The sequence below is a fragment of the Emys orbicularis genome, chromosome 5, assembly GCF_028017835.1.
Source record: "Emys orbicularis isolate rEmyOrb1 chromosome 5, rEmyOrb1.hap1, whole genome shotgun sequence".
Taxonomy (NCBI): Eukaryota; Metazoa; Chordata; order Testudines; family Emydidae; genus Emys; species Emys orbicularis.
The window spans coordinates 127,958,173-127,985,213 of record NC_088687.1 but is presented as its reverse complement, the minus strand read 5'-3'; the positions used below and the strand labels follow the sequence as shown (position 1 = coordinate 127,985,213).

At 44.3% G+C, this 27,041-nt stretch overlaps 1 protein-coding gene across 1 annotated transcript in view; it reads left to right on the top strand.

The window, feature by feature from the left end:
• FGFR3 (fibroblast growth factor receptor 3) overlaps window positions 1-7,590 on the top strand; it is a 35,498-nt gene extending 27,908 nt beyond the window's left edge. Inside the window, exons 14-19 of the mRNA XM_065404990.1 lie at window positions 491-681; window positions 2,016-2,138; window positions 3,311-3,381; window positions 4,837-4,974; window positions 7,005-7,110; window positions 7,426-7,590. Of these exons, the coding sequence (XP_065261062.1) occupies window positions 491-681; window positions 2,016-2,138; window positions 3,311-3,381; window positions 4,837-4,974; window positions 7,005-7,110; window positions 7,426-7,590 (794 nt within the window). The remainder of the gene's footprint in view (window positions 1-490; window positions 682-2,015; window positions 2,139-3,310; window positions 3,382-4,836; window positions 4,975-7,004; window positions 7,111-7,425) is intronic.
• Window positions 7,591-27,041: the final 19,451 nt, after the last annotated feature.

The following is a 27,041-nucleotide window of genomic DNA, read 5'->3' as shown; positions in this document are numbered from 1 at the left end:
ATGTTTGTGAACGGCTCTGAAGAGATGTGTTTGTCAGAGGCCGCTTGGCTAGGGAACCTGACTGCAAGTCGAAACCTGAGTGCTGTTCCTATCTAACTTTCTTAGGTACTTTGGTGGCCCTCAATACTATAGTATCTGAGCACCTCATAGTCTTTAATTCATTTATCCCCAGAACACCCCTGTGCAGTAGGGAAGTTCACAGATTGGGACCTGAGGCACACAGACAACGTGACTCGCCCAGGGTCACACAGGAACTTTGTGGCAGAGCAGGGGCTTGAATTTGAGTGTCCTAGACTAGTGTTCTAACCACTGGCCCATCCTTCCTCTTTAATGCCACATTTGCTGCTGACTTGTCATATGACTTTGTGTAACGTCACCTCACCACCTCATTCCCTTTCAGTAAAATGAGGCTAGTGACGCTCACTCCATTTTGCAAGGCGCCTTGTAATTATGATATAACAGCCAGATTGTGACTGTTTTTTGTTGGCAGGCCCACTTTACGTTCTGGTAGAATATGCGTCAAAAGGGAACTTGCGGGAATATCTCAGGGCTCGTCGGCCGCCCGGCATGGACTATTCATTCGACACCTGCAAGCTGCCAGAAGAGCAGTTAACATTTAAAGATTTAGTCTCGTGCGCCTACCAGGTGGCCCGTGGCATGGAATATTTGGCATCTCAGAAAGTGAGTTGAGAGACTTAGTTTGTTATTATTTATCACGTACATAAACATATGTGTCAGGCCACAGATGTGCAAAGTGCATTGCAGGCAAATAAATGACTGGGTTCTGCCTTTAAGAGCCTACAAGTACAGGAGTTATCTTTTTCAGTAAGAAATGCATTGCTACTTGCAAAGAGAACTAGAAGTCCATTTGTGTATGATGACATCCATTTATGAGCAACTTAGCTGGGTGCTCCTTTGCTGTAATCAACAATCCACCAGTAAGTGTGTGAACAGTGTGGCAATACATGGACACTGCAGAGTCCGTATGAAAGGCAGATCTCAGTTGTGTGTTTTCAGTGAGCAAATACAAAGGTCACACAACAGAAGCATCTAAATGCAGAGGTAATTGACTTTCAGATGTCCGATCCTCAGTCAATCCGATCCTCAGTCAATCTCAGCCACTATCCGAGGGCGGCCACGGTCAGATTTAGAGCCATGCTGAGCTGCATGCTGCATCTTGGTGATGTCAGCATGACAGCAAAATTGAAAGTCACTTTGAGAGATAATCTCATCTCAGACAATAGAATCAGGAACCTCTGTGGCCCCTTTTCAGTAATGCTGAAAGTGCAGAGCATCAAGGCCGAGGCAGAGACCCAGCCTATGACAAACATTCGTTTGTTAGAAGAGCAGTATCTCTGCTAAGTTACCAGGTGAACGTAGACTCCCTTGGAGTTAGCCCAGCGAAGGATTTGGCCCATTCAAAACAAGATCTGACACTTACATAGAGCTATCCATGGGCTCCGAAAGCGCTTTACAAACATAGGACCCGACACTATTCTCACACTTGCTTCACTGGAGTTACTCCTGATTTACACTGATGTAAACAATTGGACAATCAGGCCCATTTTACAGATGGGGAAACTGGGACATTAGATTATACACAGTGAGTCAGTCGTAGAGCAGGGAATCAAATCTTAAGGTCTTGATTCCCATGGCCGTACTGTAAGTAAACCATTAGCCCACATTCTCTTCCCTGGTGGTGGCAGCTTGGTGTACAGCCGTGGGATCTGGCCGATCTCCCGTGGAGGAGAAGGGGCCCTCTCCAGTCCAAGTGTCCCGCCCTGAGAGAGCAGATGAAGAAGCACTGCTGTCTTGCCACTGGAGGCGAGCGTGTATGTTAGATGTTGCTAAGAAGCAGTTTGTCTGAGACTGCATGTAGCAGCGATGACCTAAAGGGCGAAGAATTAAATGGTGCAGCTTTATTGGCTTTCGAGTAAATGAAATGGCACTTCATAAACCGCGAATCGTAAGCAGCTTAACGAGCCCAAATGTATCTCTGTGCTCACCTTTCGCAGTGCATTCATCGAGACTTGGCAGCCAGGAACGTGTTAGTCACTGAAGACAATGTGATGAAAATAGCCGATTTTGGCCTAGCCAGAGATGTTCACAACATCGACTATTACAAGAAAACAACCAATGTGAGTATGGAGCTGCCAAGTGCCTGGGAGGTCCCAGTGGTGGAGGAGTCAGCAGCACATGCCCTTGGTCCACACCTTCTTTTTAAACAAATTACTGCATTGAGAAAAACAATTTGGCCCTGATCCAGCAATTGGGAGCAGACGGGCAGGCCCCCTGCACCCACCAGGAGTCCTGTTGAGATCAGTAGTGCTGCCTAGACACAGCAGTCCATCCGTGCACTGTCAGTTGCAGGATTGGCATTTTCTTACCCAGTTATTTCTAGTAGTGATGGGATCTGTGACATCAAGGTGGCATCTATGCATCGTGAGCTTTGACAAAGTGAAACTCACTTTATGCTGAAGGAGAAAACAAGCCACCTTAGTTGTTCCTATTCACTGCAGCTGTGATTATATTGACCCTGCACTGCTCATATTCAGAGCTTTCCAGTACCCCTCACTTCAAGGGACATAACTCATTCTAGTACTAGAGTTACCTGCATTTCACATACATCCCTCGCTCTTATAGCTGAAAAGTATTTGCATCAGGTACAAAGAATCCTAAGGCTGAGGCTCTAGAAGGAGTTATTTACACTACAGGAATGAATCCTGCAGCATTTTAAGTTTCCTTGGGAATCATTTTCATATGACCCTCGTTTCGGGCCTGTGTCACACATTGCATTCCCCCTTTGGGCCCCTGGCAGGGTGAGAGAGAGTCTCCTGTTGAAATGACAAAAACACCCCCATTGGGTGAATTCACTCTGTGCATTTCCCTCTCTATTCAGACTAAGCAGCATTTTTGCATTGAGTGAAATAGTCTCTTCAAGCCAGCAAGGCCCGTGTGTGTCGGTCCCACTCTATTTTGAAAAGGAACAGCCCCACAGCTGCCTTTGTACACGATGGATGCTGTTTTTCATGCAGAGATTTAGATGCCTCGATACATTAAACCTGCCTTGGCAGTGAAATGCAGCATGCAAGAGGGAGGGTGTTTATAACACAGATAGTCAGTGAAGATTGGGGATCAAATGTTATAATCTGTTTACATGTGGCCACTACTGCCTGCACAGTGATCAGGGAAGCAGATGTGGTTGCTAATGAAAACGTTTCAAACTGGATTAAAATAGAAGATTCAGATGGTGCCGTTGTGGCTGAGTGAATATGCTGATGGAACATTCCCTTTGTCTTCCTAATTACAGGGTCGGCTGCCTGTGAAATGGATGGCTCCAGAGGCATTGTTTGACCGGGTCTACACTCACCAGAGCGATGTGTAAGCATTACCCACATTAAAAAAAAAATTAAAATAAAAGCAAAACAAAATACCGGAGGATCATAAAGACAAATGCCCTGCTAAGCACAAATGGGACTCTGAACTCTGGGCCCAGTGCTGGTGAAGACTGATCGCAAAAAACAAAGCTCTCCGCTCTACAATAAGCTTTGTAATTGACTCTGAAATACAGTTCTGTACGTGCGACATTGCTCTGTCCTCAGATAGCAGCTTTCATCCAAAGATCTCCAAGCTCTTGAGCTAAGCCTCCTAGTACTTATATAAACATAAGCAAGTCTTTCATACTCCGTTTGTAGATGAACAGACTGAATCGCAGAAAGGCTTGATCTTGCAGTCTTTGCTCAAGCAGAATTACCATTGACTTCGATCTGGACGATCACTTAGCTACAGTAGGAGGTTCAGGCCCTACCTGACTTGTTCAGAGTTACAGGAGCTGGTCAGACAATAATTCATTAAATACATTATCTGATTAATTTTGCAATTTTTGGGGTCAACTAAATTATTGTACAAAACCATGTTTACTTTAACCTAGCTAGCTTCAGTGGCTACACGCTGTAAAACAAGGGCATAACTGGAATGAAGAGCAGAACAGGCTGTTAAACTATTTCGGGTCACGGCTGAACTCAGAACTATCCACTTTAATGTCTATGAAAGCTGAAATCGCCCAGCTAAGCAAAATGGCTATTTTATTTTTTAATAGTGGGCTCCTTGTGCCAGTTTAGCAGAAAATCTGTGGGACTGCCAAATACAGCTGTTTCTCTGCTGAGCTTCAGACAAATTTGTATTCTCTCTTTCTGTAAATTTCACATGCTGTAGCTTTGGTGATCTGAAATCAGAGTTTCAGCACGTAGGTGGACAAGTCAGCTTATCTAAATTAGAGAGAGAGATCGAGAGACAGATCATCTCTATTTTAAAAAAGAAAATTAAGGAGGCAAAAGATATTTTGAAAAAGAGGACTTTTAAATGTAGCGCAGCTGCAGTGCTAGGGCATGTAACATTAGACCTCTGCTGATTTTTGTAGGGGGTGTTTCTTCCAGTCTGGCCAGTGAAACAAGGGTTGTAACAAGCAAGTTTTGATATCAGCTTGCACAGTGGCCTGTGGTTCCTAGCCTGCGATTCAGTGAAGCTGTGCATGAATAATTTGATTTGTTCCATTCAGTGGAGCTGGTGGAAGACCTAACAAAGCGCCAGGGGTAATAAATGGGCTGTCACCTATCTGATTAAATGCTCATTTCAGTTTCAGACATGGTGCCTGGGATTTCTTTGCTATTGAGTTGGATCAGCAGAGATCTCCAAGTAACTAGTAAAAATGGCCTAGGCAATTAGTCATGCTATTGATGGCTGTGTTAGCTATGCATGGCTGCACCGAAATAAAGCAAAAAAACAAACAAACTGAAAAACCTCATTGAATTTTAAACATCTTTCTTTGGTTCCCAGCTGGTCTTTTGGAGTGCTGCTATGGGAGATCTTTACTTTGGGTGGGTCTCCATATCCGGGAATTCCAGTCGAGGAGCTCTTCAAACTCTTAAAAGAAGGCCATCGGATGGACAAGCCAGCAAACTGCACTCATGACCTGTAAGTGAGAGCATGGGAGGGAGTATCCTTACGGCTTCGTTTCTAGAAACCTTTACTGACGCATGAGTTCATTTTCCTTCTTAATTCAGTTTCTCCAGTCCCCTTTCCAGTGTGTGTATAAATATCGCTGCCCGTTCCTTTGTCTGACCCCCACTTACTACTATTTAGCTGGCCCTGCTGTGCGACTGTCTGGCTGGCTCCAGATAAACTTACCAGACCTGATGCATTTAGACTCATTATGTCCCTGACAGACAAAATATGCAGCTATGCTTGGTCGATTCATGTCAACCCGTGCCCAGCTCAGGTCTATGGATTTGCCTAGTGAGGCTCAGGCATAAGCAGACTAAGCAATTGCTTAGGGCCCTGAGCAGTATGTGTTGTGGGTGGGTGGGTGGGGGTGGGGAGGATAGTCCTGTGGTGACTTACCCTTTGAATACAGCTTTCCTGCCTGATGTATTTGTCTGATTGCGGCACTATACCAGAAACAAGGGTTTATATTTCATGGCACCCCTGTAATAAGGAACTTTGAGAGATTGCTCTTCAGAGCCTCTTTCTGTTCAACATACAAGTTGCCTATATATAAAGGGGGCCAAATTCTGTCTTTTGGTAGAGTTAAGTGAGGTGTAAGTCAGGAGAGGATTTGGCCCACCCAGATGACAGTGACAAGTAGTAATGGGGAGATAAGCTCTTCTGTCCAGTCCCGGCACGTTGGTCACTGTGCAGATGAGAAACACTTTCTCTGGCCCTGAGACCATTGCTAGGAGGCTGGTTCTGAGCCTCAGAAAATGGCATCGTTACGTTTAGTTTCCTTCCTTGTTGTTTCAGCTTCAGTAACGCCCTAAACGAATGTGAATTAAGTAACATTTAATTGCCTGTGTCTAACTCCAGTCAGTACGCTGGGACTGAGGCAGGACAAATCACTATTCAGTGAGTGTCCTGCTAGCAATGCTCCATTTTAAGCCTATTGTCTCGCCATTCCCTACTGTTGTCTTTTAACTCTTCCCTGGTCCAGTTGGCTTTGCCTACTCCACACTGTGGACAAACCTGCTGGTGGCAAAGCTTTCCCTGTTGTATGTTGGATTTAAAAGCAGACCAATCTGTATGAAATTGGTATGTGCTCTTGTTTCATAAGTGCTGCATCTCTGTGGGAGGTTGCCCTCTCCTGTAAACATCATTGGTTACTGCTCAAGGGAGAGGGCATTCAAGACCAATAGGGCATGATGATTGTCCTCTTGCCCTGTCACTTTGCTGGGAGCAAGAGCCAGGCCTTATCATTGTTTACCATGCAAACCAGATTTCCGACTAGGACATTAGGGGTTTCTGTTTGGATAATCCAATGGCTTCCTCTTCAAATGTGATCATTTATGGCCAGCTTTGTGATTTGCAGGTTGCCCACATTATTGTAAAGGGGTGGGCGTGTATGTCAAAGAAATCGAAGTGTGAATTTCCTCCTCCTCGTTTTCCCTTTGGGGCCTCCGGTCCTGCTGCCAAGACCATGAATGCTGGGGCTACATAGAGCTCCAAGCCATTGGCAGCCTTAGGCCTATGCTCCCGATGCCATTGCCAAGGACCGTGTGATAGCTACAGTAATAAAGCTGCTGATAGACCCAGCTGCCTTTCTCGGTACTCTGTAACCTAGGCTTTCCCTCACTCTCCACACCCAGTTTCCATACCTGTCCCTCTTGGGCTCCAGCACTGCGGGTTCCTACGGCACCGTGTTGGAGAGGTTTCCCTAGGGGATCCTCTTCCTTTACTTTACTTCTGCTGCAGGCATACCAGCTGGGTTGCGCTATGCCCTGCAGCAATGCACTGACTGGTGGCCATGTCTGGGCTGGGCAGTGGGTTCAGGCACAGAAGGAGCTGCATGTCTCATTTTGCTTAGGGCAATGCAAAGGAGCGGGGGCTGGCTCTGCCTCAGCAGTTGCATGGGCCAAAGCCTGGCTGTGCTGGGACATGTATATCTGCACACGTGCTCTTCTCTTCCCCCACCCCGATCACAGGGAAGACCTCTTGCTCTTTGTTCTCCTCAGGTACATGATCATGAGGGAGTGCTGGCATGCAGTCCCATCGCAACGGCCAACCTTTAAGCAGCTAGTGGAAGACCTGGATAGGGTCCTTACTGTAACATCAACTGATGTAAGTATTTCTCTCTGGCTAAAGATCAGTCCTGAGCAGAGATGGGCCTGAACCAGAACCCTGCAGTTGATCTCTCTTGAGCTCTGGAGGTGGTTTGAAATTCAGACCTGGCCCCTACCTTTATAATGAGCTAAGCCAAAATCCCAGGTCCCAAAACCCTCATGCTTCGGGGGTGTTCAAAACCCAGCTCTGGCATTCCCAGATCTAACACTAATGCTTGCGGTAACTGAAAAGCATTGCAGCATCATTACCTATCTCTTCTCCCCCACCCCTGACCACGTAACCATGTGACTTTTCTCCTTGCCCTCCTTGCAGGAGTACCTTGACCTCTCCGTGCCATTCGAGCAGTATTCCCCCGCCTGCCAGGACACACACAGCACCTGCTCTTCGGGAGACGATTCCGTGTTTGCCCACGACCTTCTGCCAGATGAGCCATGTCTTCCCAAACACCAGCAGTGCAATGGTGTCATCAGGACATGATGACTCCAAAAACACAGACGGACCATGGAAAAAAAACTCACGAATGTAGGCTTGGAGGAGGCCAAGGACAAACCGTAGTGAAGGATCTTTGAATGAAACTGCTTGGTAATTCAAGAAGTTTTTTGTTGTTGAGCCGTAGAAGGGTTGTGGGGGTTTGGGGTTATTTTTTTCCCCATTTTGCTGTATAAGAAGTCAAAAAGCACTGTTTGGCCTGAAGGACCTAATCTCTTGCCAAGATGATTATTATATATACATATATATATTTAAAAAAAAAAAGGTTAAATCTAGGGGTGCTGACCTCTGGACCTCCGGTAATGTATTATCGAGTGCCAGAGTTGCCATTCTGTGCCTGCAATACAAAGAAGGGGGGGGGGGGAACTTTCTTTTTCTGGGGAGGAGAAGTGTAAAGAATGTAGAAATGTTTTGCTTATGCAATCTGTACATGAACCTTTTTGGTGAAGCTGAAAAGCCACATTGCCTGCAGGGATTAATATATTTATATAAATAGCTGTATTTTTGTTGGTTGGGGTTTTTTTATAGTCGCTTGATCATTACCCAGCTACTTCGATTTTTTTTTTTTTTTTTTCAAAAAAAAAATTCCCCTTTTTTTTGACATAGTCAAAATCTCAAAGGAGTTAATGGTTTGGTGATAAACAGCGGTTTGACTGTAATAGATCATAACCCACTCTTGCACTAGTGCTGCAGGTGACGGGTGTATAGAGAAGAGTCGGAACGTTCCAAATGGAAGGGCAAATGCATGAAGGTTCATTTTTGGGTTCATAGGGAGGAAAGCATCAAAGTGGCGGGTATAAAGGTACCACATGTCTCCAGGGAATTGCTAAATAATTAAATCACAACAGAATTAGTCTCTGATCTTGCAACTTCTTACACATGCGTAGACTGTCCATCCAGAGCCCCATTGTCTTCAGGGGGGCTTCATGTGATTGCAGTATTTTGCCAGTATGCTGGATGCTGCAGGATCAGGCTCTAAGAGATGGAGATTTGAGTTTTTGGTTTTTGCCTTTAAAGCCCAAGAGAAGCAGCTTCTCCCCTTTAAAGCTAGCAAGTTGTCTCCATCCATACGCAGTGACTTGGAGAGAGAAATTACGGGTACCTGTAGGCAAGAGCCTTTAACTTATATCAAAAAGGTTTATTCCAGAGAATTGTGTACATATCTATAAATAGATACTGTATATATATATAAAAGAGTGTATAATACTAATGCAACGTAAAGCAGTACTGAGAGGGAAATCTCTCGAAATAAGAGCATTGCAATCTAGGATATACTGATCTGGGCAAAAGATTTTGTTTTTATATCTTCACAGTTTTGTTTTAAAAATTGTATCTTAACATGTATATTTGTAAATTTATTTATAGACATTAACATATCTGTTCATTGGTTGAAATAGCATAGCATTACTGTAAACTTTAAAATTTACTGCGTTTAAGTTCTTTAACTTATTAAATATGGAGAAAAATATATTAATCAAGTTTTTCTTTTGTGTTTACGGGAAATATTGAGAGAATGTATAGATGTACAGTCCTCTAACAAATTACATTTAATGTTATAAATATATTCATTTTTAAAAAAATTAGTTTATCCTGGATTGCAGTGAGCAAAGGTAAGTTTATTTTGCAATACATCATCAGTGGTTAAATCCAAACAAATAACAGAGAGATGATTTTTACATATTTGAAAAACTAAAGCCAAGAATTCTTCCATCAGTTTAACCACTGTGCATTAAGGGGGTGTGGGTGTTTATTTTTCTATTTTTGAATGAAGGTATTCTTTGTGGTTGATCTTAAAAACAAGTATGCAGCAAACCTAAATGTTGACTTTGAATGATGCACATTATTTATTTATTTTTCTCTTTGCCGGTATCATTGCATTTTTGGATTTAAGAAATAACACACTGGCAAAACAGTAAGAGGAGCCGCATTCTTTATAGGGGAAGTAAAATGATTGTATATTGCTTTTAAGTCTTAACGCATGCTAAAAATGCCAATAATGCCTAATTTGCTGGACTTAAATTTGTATGCTATTTATGTGCCTCTGTGCCAAATCACTATTCAAAAGCACACTAAATAAACAGGGGAACTTTAGTATGGACCAGAAAGGCATGGGGAGGTATTTTTATGAGAAGATTTTAATTCTTTTACTAACACAAAGAGGCAAATATCATAATTACATGGTTGTTTGATTTATTTTTTTCTCCTGTGCATACAAAATATCAGTGATTCAAAATAACAGGCTGACAGCATCTCACATTAGTATTATTTTTTTAGCAATACAATGCTCTTCTCATAAAAGTAATAATTTATAGTTTGAGGTTAAGTCAGTGGAAGTTCTTGAGAAAGTAGATTTCTATAGATTTTTTTTTTTTAATTAAAAAGAAATTTTGGTATTTTCTTACAAATGTCTGCTAATTGTACATTCCAAGTACCTAAAGCATTAGGTTTCCCATTAAAAATGTACAAATTTGTGCATGATTTCAAATGTTATTAGATATTATAAATATATATATAATTTATTGAGGTTTTTACAAGATGTATCTGTAGACTTGTTGACTTTAACATTTCTTATACAATGCTTATAGTTTTATAGCCTGGACTGTTATCTTTTAAAGCTTTTTTTAAAAAAATTAAAATTCCGATTTTGTTACATTTTATACTGTTGATGTTACAATCCACAGATTTGCATAGTGTGAAATTTTTTTTTGTTGGTGAGCAACTTTATTCAGTTTATTTTAATACTGTATTTCTTTTCCTGACAGCTGCAACTGTCAAAGGTGTGAAATGAACACTAAATAAACCTATTCTGCTTTTAACATGAAAAAAAACGTTTTTACCCAAAAATACAAATAAATGAGTTGTTGAATTTGTTTTTCCAGTTTTAATGGGCCTGTTCAACAATAAATCCTTTGTTTTCAAGTATGTCTTTAGTGATTGTCATGGTAAAGAGATATTGTATGGTGCTGCATTGTGATATTTATTTATAGGCCCAGTCTACACCCAGATTTTGTGCAGATATAACTGTTGTTGTTAGGGGAGCAATTTTTACCAATATCAGTTATTCCACTACAAGCCCTGGTCTACATACAGGTACCCTATACTACTAAAATGTTTATTCCCCTTCCTGTACTGGTATAAGCACCTTTACAGCAATGTAACTTCATCCACAATGGGGGAGGGCGTGTGGGACGGCAGTTCATCTTTTGGGTGGAGATAAAGCCTTACTCGGTTGGTGAAATCCTAGCTTTACTGAAGTCAACAAGAGTTTTGCCATTAACGTTAGTAGGGCCAGGATTTCCACTAGATGAGTAATATTTACTCCACTGGGTCAGTGAGGCTACAGTGGTGTAAGATACTCTTCACTGTGAGTAAAAATATCAGTCTGGTCAGTGGAGAATATTTGGAGTTGTCATGGCCCCAATCCTGTTTTCCTTACCCAGGCAAAAATTGCATTGATTGTAATGGCAGTTGGCTTTAATGTGGACTGCAGGGTTGGTGTGTTTAGTATTAAGTTTCATGAAAAAACTCAAGTATTCATGCAAGGTCCTGAGTGGCCTCAGGTCCCATTGAGTGAGAGGTGAGGGCAATCAGACCTAGGTCTTCAAAGGTATTAGATGCCTAATTGCCACTGATTTCAGTGGGAGTTAGGGTGCCTTTAAAGATCAAGGCCTCAATATCTTGCAGGATCAGGCCCTGCTACAGCGAGTCCTGCTGCCTGTGAAGGGCTGGGAGCCAGAGCGGGCCCAATGTTTTGCTTTGTGTTGAGGTGTGGGTTAGGTTTTTGCATTAAGTTGCCCCTGGTGAGATTTAAAGCAGCCGACCTACATATCAGAAGCATGGGCTGGACTTTAACTGTAATATCACAGCTCTAGAACACCTAGGTTTCAGCTGTGCAACTAACCAGACCTACGGCGTGCTAGTCCTCCAAAGACTTGCGTCCATATTTAACTTCATTTACAGGCCACATGTACAGTAGGGAAAAGGTGTATTTTTAACATATGTTACATTCCTAGCGTAGACCAGGCAGCTGTAATTTTAGCACTTTAGCCGGTCAATGGAAATGCTGCGGGGAGGGGGAAAGCCCAGCCAACACAAGGCCACACCGTGTCAAGTTCATCCCATCCATAAGTCTCTGCAGAACTGGTGATGAACATTACAGACATTAGCTGCAAACACAAGGGGTAAAAAGGAAATGTGATTTCTTGGTTTTTAGATTTTCCATTGCATTTTAGAGAACACTTTTGGCATTCTGTGACGTGTATTGAAAGCAAACTGGATAGCAGAGTGGCTTATTTTTCATGCTTTGGGGGCAGATTTTGATTACATGGAGTAGTGCCGTGGGCTATGTCTACGTTACAGACCTTACAGCAGCACAGCTGTACTGTGCAGCCACTCTATGCTGATGGGAGAGAGCTCTCTCCCGCCGGCATAATTAAACCACCCCCAACAAGCAGCAATAGCTGTGTCGGTGGGAGATACTATAGAGCTGTCCACACCGACACTTTTGTCAGTGAAACTTATGTTGGTCAGGGGGTGTTTTTTCACACCCCTTGACCGACACAAGTGGTAGTGTAAACAAAGCCTTAACTGACAGTGTCCCAGCCTACTCCAGTGGCACTACAACTAAGGGTATTAGAATTGACCCTTAATTTTTATATTCCTGCTTCCTCTCCAGTAGGACTGTGTATTCTCAGGCATAGCTGCGTCGCATATGATCAAAGGTTTTTGTTTTGAACCCGTCATTTGCTGAGCATACTGTCTGTGGTGAGTGAATTAGTAAATGTCTTCAGCTAAACATGAAGACTGTCAGGGCTTCCTTTTCTCTGCTTATCGGAGCTGTAGCAAAGAGCTCAACCTACAGGTGTTTCTACCTTTGCCTAAAGGGTACCAAGACTATACATGCTTGATGAATGTGTAGCCTTGTGTGTTAATTAGCCTTGAGTCGCTAACTGGGTGTCCTGAAACATTTCAGATATTTGTCAGGACACGTTATGCTAACGTCTGCTATTCTAGGCTGCATCTTTAGCCTCAGATGTTAGGATTGAAAAGAATCCCTGATATCATCTTGAAGTCCATCCCTGAATCTTTGCAGATTTCTGCAAAATCCTTGTTTCTTTCTCTGTCAAATTTTGCCTTGAACATGGAGATGGCACAAGCTCCCTGGCATGTTATGTCATTGCCCAAGTGATTGCTGCCACTTTGAATCCTACCTGGGTTACTAGTGACTAGAAGCTATTACCAGCTGCGTCTGCTTGATGGCCAGTTTGAAATGGGGGAGGGGTTCTGAATCCATCTCCAAGAGGACAGCTGTCTATATCACAAAACCATGATCACAACCATTGCTCCCTCCACTTTCCTCTCCTCCCTCTGACTGGAGGGGGTGTTAACAGGCCACTTCCCCTTGAATGGTCCCTTGAAATATGTGTTAACTATTTACACGCTAAAGAATCTGTTCAAATCTTTTATTTAGCAGTGATACTCTGAGTTGGGGCACGTCTTCACTGGCACCGTTAAAGTGCTGCCACATCAGTGCTTTAACGTGGCTTGTGTGGTCGCAGTGCAGCGCTGGGCTCTTAAAAAAAAAAAAAAAAAAAAACCCACCTCTACAAGGGGAATAGCTCCCAGCGCTGGTGCACTATCTACACTGGCACGTTACAGCGCTGAAACTTGCAGAACTCAGGGGTGTGTTTTTTCACATCCAAGAGAGAAAGTTGCAGCGCTGTAAATTGCCAGTGTAGACAAGCCCTTAGTTTCTCAGACCAGAGGAAGAGCTCTGTGTAAGCTCCAAAGTTTGTCGCTCTCACCAACAGAAGTTGGTCCAATAAAAGATATCACCTCACGCATCTTGTCTCTGTGATAACATAGGAGCAACATGGCTACACCAGTGCTGCATGATGACAACTGGAACTCATTATTGAACAGCCATTGCAGAGAGGCTGAGACGAAACCGATGTGGTTCCTGATCCTCTTCTCACGTACATTGGTTTTTACACCAGTGGTTTGTCTATACGCCTATACACTTACTGTGGTGTAGCCAAGACTTGAATCTGTTGCATGAAGTGTAAAATAGTCTGTCCAAGATGCTCCCCTCAGGTCAGGGTTAACAGGTTAACATATTACTTAGCTATGGAAGAATCTGCTGCTGCCTGTGTTTGGGAGATGACTGCTATGTGCAGGCTGTCAACCTAACACCAGCAGAAATAAGTTCCCTTGATTTCTCCCCTCCCTCTACCAAAATGAAGCAAAAAGGAATGTTTAAAAGTGTATGTAACCCAACTATCTACAAAAGTTGGTCTGGTAGTGAGCATTCCTTGGGTAACTACTTTCTGTAAAATAAATACCCCTTCTGCAAGAGGACTGGCAGTAAGCCTACCTTTACTGACACAAAAATTCCTGTAGCCACTGACAGTGGCCTGCATCATGCGGGAGGTCAGACTAGATGACCATATTGGTCCCTTCTGACCTTAAAGTCTATGAGTCTATGAGACAGAAAGCATGGGAAAAACTCATGGAGAGTCAGCCTCTGGCCAGACCTCCAACCTGAGTAGGGAAATGGTGGGATATGTGCTTGCCCTCTTGGGTTTCATGATGTCATTCTTCCTTTACTCACCTTTCATTAGCAGCAGTATTAACTTTGTGGAGTTGGGTTTTGTTTTAATATTTTACTTTAAATTGCCCTACAATATTGCCAATTTTTAGTCAAGGAGCAATATTTCTTTGTCTGAAGAACATAAGCATTTTGAAAGTAAAACAATCAAGGAACATTGCCATCACACATTGGCCATGATTACTTATATAGCTGATGTACCCCTGAGGTCTCTGAAACTGGGACCCTCCTCTTATACTAATACTAGTGATTTTCCACCTAAATACTATTCACCTTCCATCTTTCGATCCCACTCCCCCTGGCATATTTTCAGAACAGAACATACATTTTGTATGATGATAACTATGCTAATGAGGCCTTGAGACGGCTACTGCTATCAAAGAACCTTATAGTCTTTTAAGATTTGCTGCTACATGAAAAGCTAAGGTAGATTTGATAAAGAGAAGTGGAGGCTGCAGGCCTGCAGTGGTAAAGGCAACTAGTATACTGAGAAATGTTGGCATTTTGGTTCTAAATGCCCCGATAGCTATATGGGGAAAACCAGACCCTCACTACACTCTTGAATGAACTCGCACAGGAAAATGATAAAAGACAAAAAACACCCTGTCACCTGTGGGTGAACACTTTTCACAAAGTGATCACTGGATCTGACCTATCGGTTCTCCTCCCCAAAGGAAACCTGCACAATTTCAAAAGCCTGGGAGATTAAATTGAAAACTTTCCTAGACTTTCAAAAATTATGGTCAGCACTGGATTTATGGTTTCTTACAACAATCCTGTAACCCACTGACCCCTGCTTTTTGCCCTATGGCTACAGGGCTGTTAATGGGGCACATCACCTTGAATGGGCCCGTAGAATACTTATACTAAACTAGCTGGTCAATCTTGTATGTAGCTGTGACACGCGGAGTACCTTTCCCACACTTGAAGAAGACCTCTGTGAAGCTCAGAAGCTCTCCTCTCTCACTAACAGAAGTTGGGCCAATAAAAGATATTACCTCATCCTCCTTGTCCCACTAACATTTCCCTGCCCAGTGCTAGGTGAAGTTCTTGAAAGAGTCCACTTCTGAGACTGTACCCTCACATGTGAGCATAGTGGTCTAGGTTGGCCTTGCTTAGTACGTAACTCCTGTAAGTAGAAGAGTGCGGTGTGGTGCCAGCATCATGAGCATAAGAGAAGGAGGCAAGACCTTTTGAACTCAGCACCGGTGCCACGTGAGAAGGTGCTAGTGCCACAACACTACCAAAGGGAAAACAGGAAGCACCACGCCAGGGTTTAATCAGTGGGACGACAGAAAGCTGCAGCCAGCTGTAAAAAATGCTCTTTTAGGGTTCCAGCAGTGCCAGCTCCCAAAAGAAATGCTGGGAATAACGTTCCCCGTAAGGCAAAGCAGTACTGGGGAGAGTTTGTTGGCAGCAGGGCGTCTCCAAGAAATATTCTCAGAGCACATTCTTTGCTGTGCATTATCACCACTGTAGTGCATTCGCCCACTGACACTTGCTGTGACCATTACTTTGACTCAGTTTCCCTGGCTATAAAAAGGTCAATAATCATAATAGTTTAGGAAATGCCATGACATACGATATATGTGGCACGTCAGCTAGAGTAAGTGTCACTCTCTGCCCCAATAAACATACGCTCAGTCCATTGGGGATCGATTTAGCGGGTCTAGTGAAGGCCCGCTAAATCGATCACAGATCGCTCTCCCGTGGACTCCAGTACTTCACTGGAACGAGAAGTGTAAGGTAAGTCGACGGGAAAGTGTCTCCTGTTGACCCAACACGGTGTAGATGCCACAATAAGTCGACCTAAGTTATGTTATTCACATAGCTGGAGTTGCGTAACTTAGGTCGACTTAGACCCGTAGTGTAGACCAGGCCTAAGACAGAGCAGATAACAAAACTGGCATCAGAATGCACAATAACGATTTGGACCATGAGGCGGTGAAAAGGAACTGGAGACGAGGTTGGTCCACCCCGCCCTTTATCTCCTCAGGTGAAACCAATACAGGGGCACATGCACGGACCGGCAAGGGATACCACTTTCAAAAAGCTCTGGCTCTGGGCTCATGGCACATACTCATAACCCTTGATGGCATACAATAGGGACCATCACTCGAAGAAGAACCAGGCAAGCTATACTCCAGTGTGTGTTTGTACTATACCCCTTCAGGACACAATGCTCTCAGTGACTCCAGGCAGCCTTTCCAAAACAAGGTCACAATTTATTAGTCACCTGGCATACAGATTCTGAAAGTCCTTTGCTAATCTAAGAGAGGCAAAAATTAAGACAGTTCAGCTTGGCCAGCTCCAGGCCAGGGCTCCCGTGAGCCATGCTGTCATCGAAGACATCACGGCTATCCCTGTCTATGTCCCTTTTTCCTTAGTTCCAGGAGAGAGCAGCTGAGTCTCTTCCACCAGCCACTCCCCTCCCCGATCAATCACTGCTGAGATAACATCTTCCACCTGCTGGAGATGCCCATGGATACTTGTCAGTTGTTTGGTCTTTGGGTCTCAAATTGTCTTGGTGGATCCTCCATTGATATGCCTGGGTTTCAGCCGATCCTTTTCCAGCCCATTCATTCCACCAACTACTTGACAATACCACACACCTCCTGCTGAACCTTAAGAGCAGCTTTTTAACCCTTTTGCACCCATTGGGTAGCAATGCAAAATACAGAGCGAAACAGAGGCACACATAGAAATCACAAAAATATTACATGTATTAATAGGCAGCAGGTTTAAAACCAACAAAAGGAAGTATTTCTTCACACAACGCACAGTCAACCTGTGGAACTCTTTGCCAGAGGATGTTATGAAGGCCAAGCCTGTAACAGGATTCAAAAAAGAACTAGATAAATTCGTGGAGGATAGGTCCATCAATGGCTATTAGTCAGGATGGGCAGGGATGGTGTCCCTAGCCTCTGTTTGCCAGAAGCTGGGAATGGGTGATGGAATGAATCACTTTATGATTACCAGTTCTGTTCATTTCCTCTGAAGCACCTGGCATTGGCCACTGTCAGAAGACAGGATACTGGGCTAGATGGACCTTTGGTTTGACCCAGTATGACCATTCTTATGTAAGTTGTTGACACCCTAAAGAAGTCTGGACCCAAGACCTGTGAATCCAACCCATGACCCTTCTGGCTTGTGAAAGAGAGTCATGACTGAAATAGTCAACACCTTATTCAGGGAAAGACTCTTCCCTTCTTTCTTCATTGCCTCATAGACCTTAAGGTAAGAGGGGGCCATCATAATCATCTAGTCCAGTGGTTCTCAACCAGGGGTACACGTAGCCCTGGGGGACTCAGAGGTCTTCCAGGGGGCACATCAACTCATCTAGATATTTGCCTAGTTTTACCACAGGCTGCATACCAAAGTCAGTACAAACTAAAATTTCATACAGACAATGACTTGTTTATACAATACACTGAAATTTAAGTATAATATTTATATTCCAGTTAATTTATTTTATAATTATATGGTAAAAATGAGTAAGCAATTTTTTTCAGTAACAGTGTGCTGTGACACTTTTGTATTTTTATGTCTAATTTTGTAAGCACATAGTTTTTAAGTGAGGTAAAACTTGGGGTTCATGAGACAAATCAGACTCCTGAAAGGGGTACAGTAGTTTGCAAGGGTTGAGAGCCACTGATCTAGTCTGACCTGCCCGTTGCAGGCCACAGAAACTCACCCATCCACTCCTGTAATAGACCCCTAACCTCTGGCTGAGTTACTGAAGTCCTGAAATCATGATTTTAAAATGTCAAGTTACAGAGAATCCCAAACCTGCAAGTAATCCATGCCCCATGCTGCAGAGGAAGGTGGAAAACTCCCAGAGTCTACCAATCTGACCCAGTGGAAAATTCCTTCCCGATCCCAAATATGGTGATCACTTAGACTCTGAGCATGTGGGCAAGACCAACCAGCTGGACACCTGGGAAAGAATTCTCCGTAGTACCTCAGATCCCTCCCATCACTGGCCATTGGAGATATTTGCTGCTAGCAGTCACAGATCAGCGACGTACCATTTTATGTAGTCTCATCATATCATCCCCTCTATGAACAGATGTAAGCAGGGTCTGAATGAACTCTCCCCTGACAGCTAGTTGGGGAGGGGGAGAGACTTCAGGAGCAAACTATTTACATGAACTCTGCGTAGGTATCTAGCAGACAGGAGCTGTGTAACTCCAAGTGATCAACTTTGGCTGGTGTTGGGTTACAAATCATTTTAGTACTGAATGCAGGGGTAGTGAAATGTTGTGATCTTTATTGTATGACTAAAGGGGAGCAGAACTGTGCTGAGCTTGCCCCGATTGCTCAGTTGAAAGGGACTCATTAAGCCAGGGGCTGTGAGAGTGAGAGGGGTGGTGAGAAGTATCTCAGCCAGGAGCTGTGGATGCTCCCTAAGAGTCCCTGGTCTGATTTAACCTGTTCCTCCCCAGTCTTCAAAGATAGAGCTAAATAGGCTCCAGGAGAAGACTTGTTATTTTAAGTTCTCTAAAGAGCTGACAATCACTTGCATTGGGACAGTGTCTCTGCCCAGCCTCAGAGCTGGAAATCGCTAAGCCCTGGTCTACACTACGAGTTTAGGTCGAATTTAGCAGCGTTAGATCGATTTAACCCTGCACCCGTCCACACGACGAAGCCATTTTTGTCAACTTAAAGGGCTCTTAAAATCAATGTCTGTACTCCTCCCCGACGAGGGGATTAGCGCTTAAATCGACCTTGCTGGGTCGAATTTGGGGTAGTGTGGACGCAATTCGACGGTATTGGCCTCCGGGAGCTATCCCAGAGTGCTCCATTGTGACCGCTCTGGACAGCACTCTCAACTCAGATGCACTGCCAGGTAGACAGGGAAAGCCCCGCAAACTTTTGAATTTCATTTCCTGTTTGGCCAGAGTAGTGAGCTGATCAGCACAGGTGACCATGCAGAGCTCATCAGCACAGGTGACCATGGAGTCCCAGAATCGCAAAAGAGCTCCAGCATGGACCCAATGAGAGGTACTGCATCTGATCACTGTATGGGGAGAGGAATCTGTGCTATCCAAACTCCGTTCCAAAAGACAAAATGCCGGAATATTTGAAAAAATCTCCAAGGGCATGAAGAACAGAGGTTATAACAGGGACCTGCAGCAGTGCTGCGTGAAGCCTACCAAAGAATCAGAGAGGCAAACAGCCACTTCGGGTCAGAGCCCCAGACATGTCGCTTCTATGATGAGCTGCAGGCCATGCTAGAGGGTTCCCCTACAACTACACCACCCCTATGCTTCCCTCCTCCCGGGCTACCTTGGCAGTTATCCCCCCATTTGTATGATGAATTAATAAAGAATGCATGAATTTGAAATAACAATGACTTTACTGCCTCTGCAAGCAGAGATCAAAGGGGAGAGGGGAGGGCGGTTGGCTTACAGGGAAGTAGAGTGAACCAAGGGGGCGGGTTTTCATCAAGGAGAAACAAACAGAACTTTCACACCGTAGCCTGACCAGTCTGACCTGACTTGGTTTTCAAAGCTTCTCTGATGCACAGTGCGCCCTGCTGTGCTCTTCTAACTGCCCTGGTGTCTGGCTGTGCGTAATCAGCGGCCAGGCGATTTGTCTCAACCTCCCACCCTGCCATAAACGTCTCCCCCTTACTCTCACAAATATTGTGGAGCACACAGCAAGCAGCAATAACAATGGGAATATTGGTTTGGCTGAGGTCTGAGCGAGTCAGTAAAGTGCGCCAACGACCCTTTAAATGTCCAAATGCACATTCTACCACCATTATGCACTTGCTCAGCCTGTAGTTGAACAGCTCCTGACTACTGTCCAGGCTTCATGATCCATGGGAGCAAGGGGTAGGATGGGGTAGGTGCAACTGTGCTGTGCTGCTGACTGGGAGAGCAGCCTGAGGCAGAAGCGTCCAGCTGGCATGATATTCCAGGCAGGACTGAATCGCCATTACACAAAACTTAAAGAAGAGAATGACCTGCAGTCATTCCCATTTTTGTCCAGGAGCCCCCGACCGACCTCACCGAGGCCGGCCAGGAGCACCCATGTGTGCCCAGGCACCCCCGACCAACCTAACCGAGGTCGGCCAGGAGCACCCACGGGACGACGACGACGGCTAGCAGTCGTATTGTACCGTCTGCCGTCCGCAAGGCAAGGCAAGGGGATGCTGCTGTGTAGCACTGCAGTACCGCGTCTGCCAGCAGCACCCAGGAGACATACAGTGACAGTGAGCTGAGCGGGCTCCATGCTTGCTGTGGTATGTCATCTGCATGGGTAACCCACAGAAAAAAGGCAAGAAACGATTTTTTGCCGTTGCTTTCACAGAGGGAGGGAGGAAGGGAGGGGGGCCTGACGACATGTACCCAGAACCACCCGCGACAATGTTTTTGCCCCATCAGGGATTGGGAGCTCAACCCAGAATTCCAATGGGTAGCAGAGACTGCGGGAACTGTGGGATAGCTACCACAGTGCAACACTCCAAAAGTCGACACTAGCCTCGGTACTGTGGACGCACTCTGCCGAGTTAATGCGCTTAGTGCAGACACACACAATCAACTGTATCAAATCAATTTCTAAAAAATTGACTTCTATTAAATCGACTTAATTTCGTAGTATAGACCGCCTAAGAGCTGGGTGCAACCTCAAGAGACTGACCTGCAGAAGTCACAGCAGAGAGGCAGATGGCAGAAGGTGACTGGTGAATGGAACGAGTGGCTGGCAGGGCGGCTAGGCAGCGAGGAGCTGCAGCTGGCGGGGTGGCCGGCCAGAGCAAGTGCTCAGATAGCGGAGACAGCAAGGTGCCTTCTTCCCTGGGTGGGAGGTGAACTCACACAGATGCACCTCTGAACCCTGGGTCCTCACTGACCAAGGGCAACCACTGTGAGTGGGGTCTGGTGAGGGAGCAGAGGGGGGCACAGTAAAGGAACTTTTGGTTGTAGAACTCAAGAACATGAGGCAGAAGGCACTGCCCCACACACTCTGGGGTGAGTGTCCTGCTCACAGTTTTATGATTATGAATCCTGCTTGTGGCATTTTCCCTAATTAATGTCGGGTGACTTCCCTCCTTTCATTAAAAGTTTCTTTTCTACACTCAGACTCTGTGCGTGCGAGTGGGGAAGTATTGCCTCTCAGAGGCACCCAGGAGTCATATGTAATTTTCCCAGGCTACTGGGTGGGGGCTTGAGCCAGTTCTGTGTCATATTGTTGAAAAGGAATACCTAGATATTGAACTCGGCCCCGGTTACTGCCGGCTCCACCTGGCAGAAGGGTTACACACACAACAGACTGATCCACACTGAAGAAACCCACCCTGGATACATTGGTTCTAGCCAACTACTGCCCAGTGTCAAACCTCCCATTACTGAGCAAGTTCATAGAGATGTTAAGCAAAGGCTAATTAGATGCTCATCCTGTTGACGCCAATATCCTAGACTTAGCACAATCTGGAACCAAGCCCGTACATGGGACAGAACCAACGTTAGTGGCACTGATGGATGATCTCCTGCTGACAGTGGATAGAGAGCAGACATCCATTCTTACCCCTTTAGATCTATAGCATGTGACACTGACAACTATAATATACTGCTTTTTCACCTGAGAAAGGGAGTTTGGGATCCAGGGTAATGCGCTAAAATAGTTTAAGTCTTTCCTGGTTGCACCCAATGGAGTACTGATGGGAAACTGCACCTCCACTACCAGACCCCTCACTTGTTGAGTCCGGCAAGGATCAATTCTCTCACCAGTCCTATTCAATATCTACTTGCAGTGACTTAGTGAACTGGTCAGATAACAAGGACTCAAGTGCCAGTAATATGCAGATGACACACAGCTCTCCTTATCCTTCACCACATAGAAACACACCATTAACAGCAAAATGTGCTTGGACAAGATCAACTCATGGATGAAGAACATCTGGCTGAAGCTGAATCCAAGCAAGACAGAGGTTAGGCTGGTGAGCAGAGGAAAACATTTTGAAGAATTTGCAACCACTATGCAGTCTTCTTTGGTTCAAGGCACACCCACGGGTGGTCAGTTCAGTCCATAGCTCAGGGATTCCTTGCTGACACTGAGCTTGGATGTAGCAGCATCTGCAAGTAACACTTTCTATCATCTCCCCATTGGCTAGGAGACTCCATCTCATCCTGGCAAATGATGACCTAGCGTCTGTTATATGTGCCTTCACCACCTCTCAGCTGGACTACAGCAATGTGATACATGTGGGCAAGAAGATTCAATGCTTAGGAAACTCCAACTAGTACAGAACACTGCAGCACATCTCCTCAGCAACACAGGCTACCACAAGGACATCTGCCCTGTCCTCTACTCCCTACACTGTCTTCCCATAGAATATCGAACAAATTCAAGGTCTCTGTCAAGGTGCTCCAGAGCCTGGGCCCAGGGTATCTAAAAGATGGACTAAGGCTCTGAGATGAAGACTGTGGTGGAAAACTTTGCTCCTCTGGCACAATGGAACTTTCTACAATAAGGGTAGAGCTCGTCTGTGCAGGAGACAGAACTTTCTCGGGGGCCGGCCCGAGACTACAGAATGACCTCTTACAGGAGCTGAGGACCATCACAAACCTCACCACCTTCAGCTCCAAATGCAAGGCACATTCCTTTGATTCTACCTTCTCCAGCTTATACATGTTGTTTTACATTTATATATATTTTAAAACACCTCCCCAAACAAAACACCCTACTCAACACGCTCCTCCTCCTGAGGAGCGGATGAGAGAACAAACACCCTGACAGATAGTCACGTAGCTTAGAGCACTACTAGAAGGTGCTCAGTGGTGGATGCAGTGTAAGAACCTTAATAGAGCAGACTAGAACAGAACACAGACTTTGCAAGCATGTGGGCACAAAGATGGAGAGCTGAGTTATCACCATCATAAGGGGGAAAGGACATAGAGGGTGTGCAGACCTGCCAGATGTTTTCCCAACAATGATCCACTGCATTTCTAGATACTTATGACGGCATATTTTGGGAATGTGCAGCTGTCAGAACAGGGCCGTTAATTCATATCACTTTGAACTTGTCAGTTTGCAGGGTAAAGGTGCATTTTGTTTTATGAATTACAATCTAAGAGTGTCATTAATCAAACTGGATAGTTATATGGGTAATTGAGATTTACAATTTTTTTTCCTGAGCAAGAATAAGCATTGGAATTGATTATACTGTGCACCTAAATTGGGGAAGCAAAGTTAGGTCGATACAGATTTACCTGGAAATTATACAATACATTGTATGAATTTGAGGAAATACCCTATTTTTTCAGCACAAACAGTTCTGTTCAATGATTTTATAAGCGATTTACACAGGACGTGGTTTAAAAATGGAAAACTCATGCAAATACCTGGGAATAAAGTCCCGGAACAGTGATGGTCAAGTAAATTGAACATCTAGAGAGTATCAGGCAAGTCTGGAGTCTGACTAGCTTTAGGAAAGGCTGAAAAACCTCTCTCTTTGAAAAGGCCTTTCTCACAATAAGAATGACACTCTGAAACTCTTCACACTGGCACTGCCTTCAACACAATATGTATTATATATAAAAACCTGCAACAAACAGGTCAGCCAGCCAACCTCCCAAAACTATCCCAGAGTTTTTACCCCCAAAAGTGAGAAAAGGCAGATGCTCCATGAAGTACATAAGGGACTTTTCAATTGCTATCAATTTTATGTGGAAGGCTTTCAAATATTATAGTAATAAGCACTAATATAAAACCTGAAGAAAGACAGAAGATAGCTAGATATAGCAGACTCAAAATCTGAGTAGCCCAGGTTAGAATCTGTTTAGAAAGCGGAGGTCCATATGGAGTTTCTGTCCTATTAGGTATATATCAAGAAGGCCATTTCTCTTGATTATTCTTTTTATTTTGTGTGCATGTGGCATCAGAAATATGGCCTTTGTGAAACACGGACCACAGGAGACATAAGGTGTGGTTCACAGGCATATGACCTGACTTAGGCATGCTGTACCCTCTGGTTTTGAAATATTAGAGAATGCCTGTAAAGACCTTGCATGTTTGAAAGGAATCCCTAATTCTCATTTATCAGGAGTTTGTTTGTTTGCTTGAAACTGCTCTGCAGGAAACTTCAGTCCTTGAATATGAAGGTTTTAGGTGAGCATGTTGTATCTCCTGGGCTAAAGTTCTCTTGATCCAAAGGAGAACTGGAACCAAAGCTTCCTAAATCTGATTACTCCACAGTGTGCTGCCACTTGCCTTAGGGAAATGGAAGGACAAAACTTGAGACAACAAGGTCTCCTTTAGTTGAGGGTGCTCAGCCCTCAACTGTCAGAGAAGCTTGTATTCTGTGACCACACTAAACTCACCCATACATCTTGATGCCCAACTTGTAGCAGTAGCCAAAAAGGCTTACTTCCACTGCTTCTGACCGGCAAGAAGACCTGCTCTTCAAGACCTAATCACAATGATTCATGCCTTTGTTGCTTTGGGACAGGCCTAATGCATCTATCTAGTGCTGAGCGTTGCTGAAGCCACAGAGAAGTTGCAGCTAGTCCAAAACACAGCAACAACTTCTAGATGGACAAGAACACATCACACCAGTGTTCTGCACACGACCCTGTGTCTCTATTCAATATCAGATACAGCTCAAGTTTCTGGTCCTCCTCTTCAAAGGTCTCATTGGGCTTTGGCCTAGGTACCTAAAGGCACCACCTCTTTCCACACTACTCCAAGAATATGGTGATCAACAGATAGGATACAGCTGATGATATCAAGGATCAGAGCTGGACAAGGCATTCTTGGGGAAGGATGCCCTGCTGTGGAATTCCCTACAGCAAGCGATCAGGGTGGCTCCCTTGACTAGACAGATTTAGAGCACAGCACAGGATTCATCCATTTGCACATGACTCTCCTCCACAGAAGTGGTGACACTGCTGAGCAAGCTTTCTTCTCCCCCGAAAATCTCCCAGGGGGAAAAAAAAAAAAGGCAGTCCATGGAATACAACCCAAAAGGACACGGAACACAGAAGATTCTTACCCGGACAACACTGAAGTTTAAGCCTCCTGTATTTAGCAACTAAGCAATACAATGACTGGTAGATAACTACAACTATGTGGATAAATACAAGAAGCACAACAAGATAAATACTAAAGATCAATACACAGACTGAGATCCTTGGCTGTGACCCAGGAGCACATACCGCAATTCAGAAGAGAGATGCAAATAAACTACCTTTGTACTCCCCTGATCCCTGGATGGCTATGCGTCAGACCATCTTGTGCCAGCAGAGCTTGCCAGTGGGGCTGACCAGGATCTGGGTCTGAGGATTTTCTGTGGCCCTTATACATGCCAGGATTCTAGGATAAGACTACTTCTTCAATTTGTGTCCACGTCACCAGGATGAAAAACATGTGCACTCCACCCACTGCAGCACATGGATACCTGCTCTCTTACTCACTTGCTCTCTCTACGGTACAACATGCAAGTTTGCTTGAAATCAACTATTATAGTTAAAGCCAAAACAAATGGGGCACACGTTTTTGTGTGTTTATGTAGTCAGGAGAAATACAGGGACAATGGGTGCATATTAAAGGTTTCTACCAGTTCTACTGGCATTCACCACCATGTATAGAAACTCTCAAACCAGGAGAAGTTTCAGACAGATAAAAACATTTTAGGTATAATTTCTGTGTCTCTATTTATACCCACCAATTAGCACTTGATGAGGTGCAGCTGGTAAGTCTGAAATATTTTTGTGGGAGTCTAGAAGTCAGGACATTTGCACCATATTTTAAGTGGTGGTGTGTTTTGGTTTTTTTTAAGATTGGAGTTTGTTCTAATTTATTAAAGAATAAAATATCAGCGGGGTGTAAAGAATACTGCAACCTTCAGATACTGAAGTGAATTTTCAAGCAATGCCACACTATCAGATTTCTCTTTGTCTGAGTAAAATTTTATTACATTTTCCGTAATGAAGCTTGCAAAAACAATACTGTTACTGGATATGCAGTAAGCAGAAAGGTAAGTACAGTATACGTTACAACATTAGTGCTATGTTGACGTGGAAAGACTTGTCTGATAAATGAGTTTTAGATACAAGACTGGTGGGAAAGTCAAAAGGAAGAAAGAAGAAAAAGTAAAGAAAGGGAGAGGAAAAATATAAGGGAGATAAATCCTCATTACTAAAGACTAGCTTATGCAATCATAGAATCATGGAAATGTAGGACTGGAAGGGACCTCGAGAAATCATCGAGTCCAGCTTCCTGCACTGAGTAAACACCTTACAGGTGTTTGTCTAACCTGTTCTTAAAAACCTCTAATGATGGGGATTTCACAACTTTCCTTGGAAGCCTGCTCCACAGCTTAACAGTGCTTATAGTAAGAAAGTTTTTCCTAATATCTAACATCTAAGGCCAGGTCTACACTACCGCGGTAGTTCGACAGCTGGCAATCGAAGTTCCGGGTTCGATTTATCGCGTCTGGTCTGGACGCGATAAATCGATCCCGGAAGCGCTCGCCGTCGACTGCGGTACTCCAGCTCGGCGAGAGGAGTACCGCGGAGTCGACGGGGAGCCTGCCTGCCACGTGTGGACCGCGTCTGAACCGCGGTAAGTTCGAACTAAGGTATGTCGACTTCAGCTACGTTATTCACGTAGCTGAAGTTGCGTACCTTAGTTCGAATTTGGGGGTTAGTGTAGACCAGGCCTAAGTCTCCCTTGCTTGCAGATTAAGTCCATTACTTCTTGTCCTACCTTCAGAGGACATGGAGAACAATAGATCACCATCCTCTTTATAAAAGCCCTTAACTTATCAGATCCCTCCTCTGTCTTCTTTTCTCAAGACTAAATATGCTGAGTTTTTTAACCTTTC